The sequence below is a fragment of the Malaclemys terrapin genome, chromosome 1, assembly GCF_027887155.1.
Source record: "Malaclemys terrapin pileata isolate rMalTer1 chromosome 1, rMalTer1.hap1, whole genome shotgun sequence".
Lineage (NCBI taxonomy): Eukaryota > Metazoa > Chordata > Testudines > Emydidae > Malaclemys > Malaclemys terrapin.
In genome coordinates, this window is record NC_071505.1 from 38,429,340 (window position 1) to 38,437,836 (window position 8,497).

The 8,497-nt window shown below is 51.8% G+C and overlaps 1 protein-coding gene across 1 annotated transcript; it reads right to left on the reverse strand.

The window, feature by feature from the left end:
* Positions 1-2,488: 2,488 nt before the first annotated feature.
* LOC128833928 (tetraspanin-15-like) lies at positions 2,489-8,171 on the reverse strand. Its single transcript, XM_054022223.1, has one exon. The coding sequence runs from the start codon at positions 7,585-7,587 to the stop codon at positions 6,280-6,282; it is 1,308 nt and encodes a 435-aa protein (XP_053878198.1). The 5' UTR covers positions 7,588-8,171; the 3' UTR covers positions 2,489-6,279.
* Positions 8,172-8,497: the final 326 nt, after the last annotated feature.

Genomic DNA, 8,497 nt, shown 5'->3' on the forward strand with positions numbered 1-8,497 from the left:
GCTGTGGCAGAGCCTCAAACAGCCTTGTGGCTTGTGGCGTGGCTGGAGTCCCCCACCAGTCTTCTCCCTACTCCTCCTCCTTGCTGTTCATAGCAGGGGTCTCTGTCTTGGGCTCCTCCAAGATATCCATGGTGGTCTGCAGGGTGCTGGTGGGGTCTCTGCCAAGCACGTCATGCAGTTCCTTGTAGAAGTGTCAACACCAGATCTATTGTTGTGGTATCCCATCGCTCTGTGCATAGGCACCGGCTTCCTCGTTTCCCTGGGAGTACTCAACCCCTGCTCCGCCCCATGCCCCGCCCCACTCCACCCCTTCTCCCCAAACCCCCACCCTGTCCCACTTCTTCCTGCCCCCACTCTGCCCCACCCCACCTCTTCCCACACCCTCGCTCTGCCCCCTCACCCTCAGCACCTCCTGCATACTGCTGAAATGCTGATCTGCGGTGGGTGGGAGGTGCTGGGGGGGGGAGAGGGAGGAGCTGAGCCACAGGGCCACCGGTGGGTGCTGAGCACCCACTATTTTTTTTCCATGGGTGCTCCAGCCCCAGAGCACCTACGGAATCAGCCCCTATGGCTCTATGCCATTTGGGGAGGTGGTTTTACTGAGTTGCTGTAAGGGAGTGCTTACATCGCTGGAGACAAATTTGTGTGGAGACACATGCACGCATAGCTTGATGCAAGGCAACTTACGTTGATCTAAATTTGTCGTGTAGTCCCAGCCTTACTCTAGTGAAGTAGGCCTACTAAAATCAATGGGACTATCTGTACAGCATGGACCTCAGCAGGAGCTACTGGTACTCAGTTCCTCTCAGGATCAGATCCTGATAAGGGTTGCCAAAATTGTAACAGAAAAAGATGGCATCATTGAAATTGAAACAATTTTCCACCATTAGTTTCATAACAATGTTTTGTGAAAGTTCATGAAATTGGGACAAGGGCTCCTACATCCAGGCTTAGAATTATCAGTTAGTGAGATGGATGGTTGGTTGTTCTGCATTACATTCCACTGGATAGGTACAGGACTCAGGCCTTGAATAAATGTTGTGACATGATAGTACTACAGGAAATGCAGTTAAAACAACAAGAGAGCTTTTTAGTGCCACTACATCTTCTAAAATATAACAAGGAGTGCAGGAGTTTGGAGCTGCAACTGACAGGAAGCGGGGCCTGCAACAGAGCCAGTTATTGAGCAACCTAATGAATACAGCTGGCCTGTAGTAAGTTGCCTAACTGGCTCCACCACCTGATTGGTTGGAAGAGTCAGCAGACTGGCTCTTAAGCCCAGCAGCAATTCAATGGCTGCTTAAAGCATTTGCCCATGGGTCTGACAGCTCTTGGGTCTCCTTGTTCCTAGCTGTACTCCTCCCTTGGATGCAGCCTTTCCTCACTCCAGGTAACCCTTGGTTCTGATTCTTGACTTTGACTCTGGCATCCGGGGGTATACCCGTGTGGAGATAGAAGCCTGCAGCACAGCTCCAGCTGGCCTGCACCTGCTGACTTGGGCTCAGGCTGTGGGGCTAAAAATTGCTGTATAGACATCTGAGCTTGGGCTCCAGCCTGAGTGCTGGGACCCTCCACCTTCACAGGGTTCCAAAACTGATTTTGAGTGTGACGCTTTTGGCCCACAGAGGGTAAGAGATGTACTACTGTAACTCTGCAAGTTTTTAAAGTTTTTAGATCAGGAAGACTGCAATGATCAACTCAGTGCAACACACCTCCAAAATCTGTAAGTTCTCTGATGTATCTTGATTTAATATGAAACATTCCAGCAGGCTTTTGTCTTTTAATTTCAGTTCCTATTGCCCACACTTGGTTAAAAAATATAGAAATATGGACTCCATAACTCAGTCTATGGTGATTTCACATCATGTTAATTTACTTATTGATATAGGCAGCTTTTTGTGTAACAATTGCCAATTAATTACTAAGGTGAGATATCAAAATAACTTGTCCATAAAAAGTATGACTTTTGTCCATTGTTAAAATGGTGGAAAATATGAAACTTTAAACATGGCTGAGCAGGTAGATTTTTTTTTTTTAATATCTTAATCTTATTACTGTCTGTCTACATGCTCCCAGTTTGAATCTGTGATTGATTAATCAAATAATTATGCCTTCTTGTATTTCACTATCCACCTGAAACACAATTAATGAATTTATTAACCTATCTCTAATATCTGGAGAAATGGACAATCAATATAAAATAGCAATTAACTTTTTGTCAATTGTTTTTGTATGTATCTCAAAATTACCCTCCAGCTCATAAAGAAAACTGTCCACTCAGATCAGAATAATTCTCTGAATAGGTGAACTGATGTACTATTATCCTTTATTTCCCAAACAAGGGCTGAGTCTTGCAAATATTACTTGTGTGAGTAAGGACTTACAGAATCAGTTTATATGCCTGAATTTCACTGTATTCTTTTGTGCTGCCTTTGAGTTGTATTACACTTCTTAAGTTGTAAACACTGAGATATTGATTTAAACACTCTGACTGTGAAAAATGACTTTTAATCATTAGCATTTTTTTGGAGTATCTGTTCAGCAGACTCACTTAAATATCAATACATATATATCTTTATCTTGGAAATAACTATTTACATCATGTTATAAGTTGTCAACCAACATCCAGGCATTATAAAATTAATACAAGCCTATGGTAATTTACTTAAAAAATAGTAAAATACTAAGCTTGGTTCATCACTTCCTTGATATTGCACCTTTCTGAGTAGTATAGACAAATCAGGCACAGTGATGAACATTCAAATGGTAACTGCGACTCCTTGAAGAAAACATTTTTTTACATTTTCAATAAGCCTGGACCTGCAGTTGGGACAAATTCTCATTGAAATCAGGCAGACTTTCTCATAAGTAAGGACATGGCTGAGTAACAGAACAGGAGACATGTTAATAAACCTTAAACAATGGGAAAGATGGAGATTTCCAGGTATTTTTTAAAGAGTAAAGACCTAAGAGATCATATTTCAAAATAAGAATTAGACCCTCCTCCCTTTGAAGTTAATAGGAGTTTTGCCTCTGACTTCACTTGGAGAAATATGGCACTATAGTTAATACAATAACACAAAACACCTAGTGACTCTGACATGAAAAAGGATCATTGGAATCGGGGTCCCAGAAATGAAATTATTTGGAGCAGGATTTTTAAATATAGTAATTGTTCTTTTAAAAAAAGTTTAACTAAAGAACAACTGTATCCTTTTCTGCTAAAGAGGGGGTGGTGGAGGTGGGTTGGAATGATCCTTTCCAATCAGATTGCAGACTAAGAGGATCCCCTGGAAAATTAACTGGTGCAAGTAATGTTTTCAATAAGTGCATTCAAAAAGTTACTAGCGGTTGTTATTTGTGTTGTGACCAGTCAGGACCAGGCCCCTTGTGAAAGGTATTATGTACACAGGCAAAAAGAGGAGAGCTACTGCCCAAAGATTTTCTCATGGGGAAACCTCTTCCCAGTCTGCACCCCATAATGGTTTCTTACTCCAAAGAATCCATGCAGAGTCCTTCCAGTTGTGGACACTACGTTCTGGGGGGAAAATCAATGGGAAAAATTCTTCCACGTGAACCAAATGATAGGTAGTATATGGCCTAGGCCAGGGACCAACACGATGTAGCTATGAAAATAATGTGAAATATAATAAAGCAGTGTTTGATCCCAAAGGTAAGAATTGTAGGTGACGGTCTTCTCTCTCAAGAAGACTTGAAAACACTGCTCTGGGGCATCCAACCTTTTTTGCATGTATGGACCCCTAAAAAACTTTGAATGGAGCTGGACCCCTTTTGGAAATCTTAAACGTAGTGTGCAGTCCCCCAAGGTCCGGACCACAGCCTGAAAACCACGGCCGTAGAGCTGCGCACTTGCGATCCTGTCGAACAAGCCCCCTTCAGGCTCATTGCAAGCGGACTCTGGGTTTCATTATAAAGCTTGTCCAGTGCAGTTGCAAAGCTCTGGGATTGAAATTCCCCAGACGGCGGACAGTCAGCCTGAAAGGAGCGCTAACAGAAGAGGATATTTTCTTCCTGCAAAGGCAGGGATCGGAAAGCTCGCTTTCCGCCTTTGCACATGTGACACAGCTTGGCGGGGGCACAACTGAAAATTGCAGTCACCTCGCTCTCCTTGGGGCTGCAGGGTGGGGACAATCACATTCAAATAGCTTCAAAGAGTCCTGTGGCACCTTCTAGACTAACAGACGTATTGGAGCAGGAGCTTTCCTGAGTGAATACCCATTTTGTCGGATGCATCCATGAAAGCTTATGCTCCATTACGTCTGTTAGTCTATAAGGTGCCACAGGACTCTTTGCTGCTTTTACAGAGCCAGACTAACATGGCTACCCCTCTGATACATTCAAATAGCTTGTTGGTTAAGCGGGTTTCCCCCTTGGTCCTGCCCTCCTGCCTTCTAATATTGCTGCATGTCAGAGACGCTTCTCTCTCAGTAACTGACCACTTCCCCGCTTCATCAATCCCATTCCTACGGAACAAGCAAAAGAGAGAGAGTTAAAAAGCCAGCGATGGGTTTGGGAGAAGACGGGCTGGTTAGGCTTCGCTGGGAGGAAGTTCTACAATGCTAAAAAGCAGCTGCCCCGTCTATTTATTTCACGCACTTTAGGCTAGATCTTGCAACCCCTACTAATCCTTAGGTGACTGAGGAACGCAGGGTGGCGATTGTCAGTTGGCGATGGTACATTGTGACGGGAGCTGTCAGTCAGAAACTCCCGGGCTCCGAGCTGGCTCACTTAAGTCAAACGCAGCTTGTGATCGCTGTTTACTGTCAAATATTCCCTGGCGTTCCGATAGCACATCGCGAATAGCCTTTTGCAGTTAATTTCACTGAAGGTGGCAAGTTCCTCTTGCAGAAATTCCAGCCTGAAACTGCCTTCCCCCTGCAGAAACCAGCCTCTTTCTGCCCTCCTGCAAGGCTTCTGCTTAGCCCGTTATCACTCATCTAGCTGGCGGGATCAAAAGGCCATTGCTCTGCCTATGAATGGCTTGAGTCAGAAGGGAGAGACGGGTTAAAACGGCAGGTAAATGCCCATTTTAGGGGAAACTAAAGCGGGGACGTGGGGGAGCAAAAACGACCTCTTAAAAGTGAACCTTGTCTTTTTCTAGCTCTTCTACTGCGCGGCCTTTTGTGGTTCCGAAGCTGGTGGGGGGGGGAGGGGGTACAAAGCTCTTACATTGCGCATACTATAGCCAGGGATCGGCAACCTTTGGCACGCGGCCGCCAGGGTAAGCACCCCATGGGCCGGGCCGGGTCCGCGGGTTCAGACGATTGCGGCTCCCACTGGTCGTGGTTCCCCGCTCCAAGCCCATGGGGGGCTGCGGGAAACAGCGTGCCAAAGGTTGCCGATGCCTTCTATAGCCTAACCCGCACACGGTGATACAGTAATAACAGCGGTTTTCCTCTAAGCAACAGGTTTTTAAAGGGCTGGGGCGGCAGCCAGAGAGCCCTGTTAAAGCAGGATCCTTAGAAAAAGGGAGAATTGCCAGACTGAACAGCGTTCTGTGAACCAGCACGAGACTGGAAACGTCGTTCTATAAACCCTCAGGGAAATCGGGGGGCGAAGATTCAATGGGCGCTCGTCCGTGTCCTAAGCGAATGAAGGGATGTCTTAACTTCCCCCGGAGAACGCGTTAGAAATCGTGTAGACCTCCCTCTTCTTCTCCCTGAAATCCAGGGGGCGGGGGAGTTGCCAGTCTCTTCACTCGGCTCCGGCTGTCCCTGTTGCTGGCACAGCCCCTCGGGGATGTAAAAGGCTCGCTGGGTAACAATAAGGGGAGCCTTGCAAGGCCGGACAGCGCTTACAGCTCGCGGAGAGAGGAGCGCGGTGCAGCAGCCAGCAGGAGAAGAAGGGTGCGGAATGCTGCAGCTTTCCTTAACTTACGTTCAATAGGAACAATCTCCGCTCAGCAGCGAGGACCCGTAGGCGGGACCTGGCCTGCAGCTGAAGAGCAAAAGTCCGGGGTGGCCCTGTGTTAGTGGGGGACTTGCAATTCCCCACGGAAGCACTTCGCTGTCTCAGCCTTCTGGCCTTTCAAGGACTATCCCCGGAACCAGCCGACCAACAGAGGGGTCTATTGACAACCCGGTTCACCAGCTAAAACCTACGGCCGCCCATTGTCTGTCGAGATAACAGCTCCCTTTGGAAAATCAAACCCCGCTCTTCTCCCAAGGAAACTCCGCTAACGTCGCTGTCGGGTAAAGCCCCTCTCGTGCCCAGACTCCTACCCTCTCTCCCCTTGCAGGGACGCCAGACGTGTATATGTTACAGGAAAGTCTCACCCGCCGGCCCGGGAGAGAGCGATGCTCGTTCTTCCTCCCACCGCTGTTTGTACGGGAAAGTCTCTAGCCCAGCCACGGTTTCCGCGGCCGCGTGCAGGCGGATGAGCTCCCCGGGGAGGGCTGAGGCCGGGGGAAGCAAGGGGACAGGAGGGCAGAGTTGGTGCTGCCGATCTAGTTCTCCAAGGAGGTGGTGGAGAAGGAGGGTAGCATGGGGGGGGGGGGAGCAGCTGCTCCAGTCCCCAGAGGAGGAGGAATGGGGGGAGGTGGGTGGCGCTGCTCCAGTCCCTGGAGTAGCACCGCAGAGGGCTCTCCAGGCAGCTCGGGGAGGGAGAGGATAGGGCACGTAGTGGTGGCCAGTCAGTGCCCAGAGAGGAGTGTGCGTGGGGGTGGGGGTGCCCGGGATAGCCTTAGCGTAGGAGGGGGGCCGCGGGGCTGACAGCCGCAGCGCTGGCAGAAGGACGGGCTCCGGGTAGGGAATCCCGGGGCAGAAGCTGGGGCCGCGGGCGCTGGGAACACCCCGGGCCGGGCGCTGCGGGCTGTCGGGGCCGCGGGCGCTGGGAATACTTCGGGCCGGGCGGTCGGGGCCGGGCGCTGGAGGGGGCGCGCTCAGCGCGGGGCGGAGGCGGGCGGCCAGCAGGCAGGCCAGCACGATGCCCACGCCCTGCAGCAGCGCCAGCCCCAGCGCGGCCGTGGCGATGTAGAACAGGTTGTCGCTGACGAAGCCGGAGACCTTGGCGAAGCAGCCGTCGCGGTGGATGCCGCGGGCTTCGGGCGGCAGCGGGCTGTGTAGGCAGCCCCGACGCGCCCGGCAGCAGCTGCCCGGCACCGAGCCGTTGCGCCCCGGCTGCGCCAGGGACCAGGGCGAGGCGAGCCAGTCGCGGTAGCTCTCGGCTCCGCAGCAGTCCAGGGCGCGCTGCAGGGAGTCCAGGGCGTCTGCCTTCTGCTCGTCCTCGCCGTAGGCGCGCACCGCCTCCCGCAGCCCGGCCCGGAAGCCCTCGGCGATGTCCCTGCGGTAGAACAAGGCCGAGAGCCCGGCCGCCAGCACCGCCAGCTGGAAGGCCGCGTAGGTGCGCAGCAGGCAGCGGTGCTCGGTGGCGGCGCTGAAGCAGCCCAGGAAGCCCCAGACCAGGACGGCGGCGCCCGTGGCCAGCAAGTTGGGGTACTGGTTGGCGGACAGCACCAGGTAGCTGCCCAGCGAGATCTTGGCCCAGATGCCCAGGGTGAGCATGGTCAGCCCCGCAGCCCAGAAGACGAAGCTGAAGGCCATGAGGAAGAGCTTGAGCAGGGCCATGGTCGCCCCCTCGGCGCTGCTGGCCTTGGGTGCTGCTATCGGGTGCTGCGGAGAGCTGGTGCTGCGCGCGGCTGGATGCCACCCTTAGCTAATGCCCCTGCAGGGTTCTGCTGTGTGTCCAACTGGGAAGCTGCCGCTGGGTGGTGACGAGACTGGGGGGTGCCCTTGGGTTCTGCAGCTGCTGGGTGCTACTGGGAGCTTGTGCCCCCACTGGGTTTCCAGGCCAGTCCTTGGAGAGGGGACGCGCTGCGGCTCTCTCCCGGCTGCCGCGGATGAGTCCAGGCGATCGGAGTCCTCTTCCTGCTCTTCACTGCGGGATGGGTGGCCAGGGACGCCTCCTATTGCTGCTGGCACCGCCAGCGGCTGATCCTGTTGTTGGGCTTCCAGAGATCCCCGTGGGCAAAGTGCTGCCCTGGTAACGAGCGGCTGGGTTTGTACTAAAAGCTGCGCCTGTCACACCGGAGGATCCCCCGCTAGGAGGAGAGGACCACCTCCTCCCCGAGCTGTCACTAAGTCCTCCAGAGGCTCCTGCTGCGGCTTCTGCTCCAGCAGCGCGTCCTCCTGCCTGGGCACCAGGGCACCAACTGCTACCCTGTTTCCCCGAAAATAAGACAGTGTCTTATATTAATTTTTGCTCCCAAAGATGCGCTAGGTCTTATTTTCAGGGGATTTCTTATTTTTCAGAAATGAAAAATGCCTTATTATCGGTGGATGCCTTATTATCGGGGAGGTCTTATTATGGGGGGGATGCCTTATATTACAACGAGAGGCAAAACTGTAAGTAGGCCTTATTTTCGGAGGATGTCTTATTTTCGGGGAAACAGGGTAAGTCGCTCGTCATGGTCCCCGCCTTCCCTTTTAGAGCAGGTGGGTATAGTTCTGAGGCCGCTTTTCAGTCAAGTGCCACATG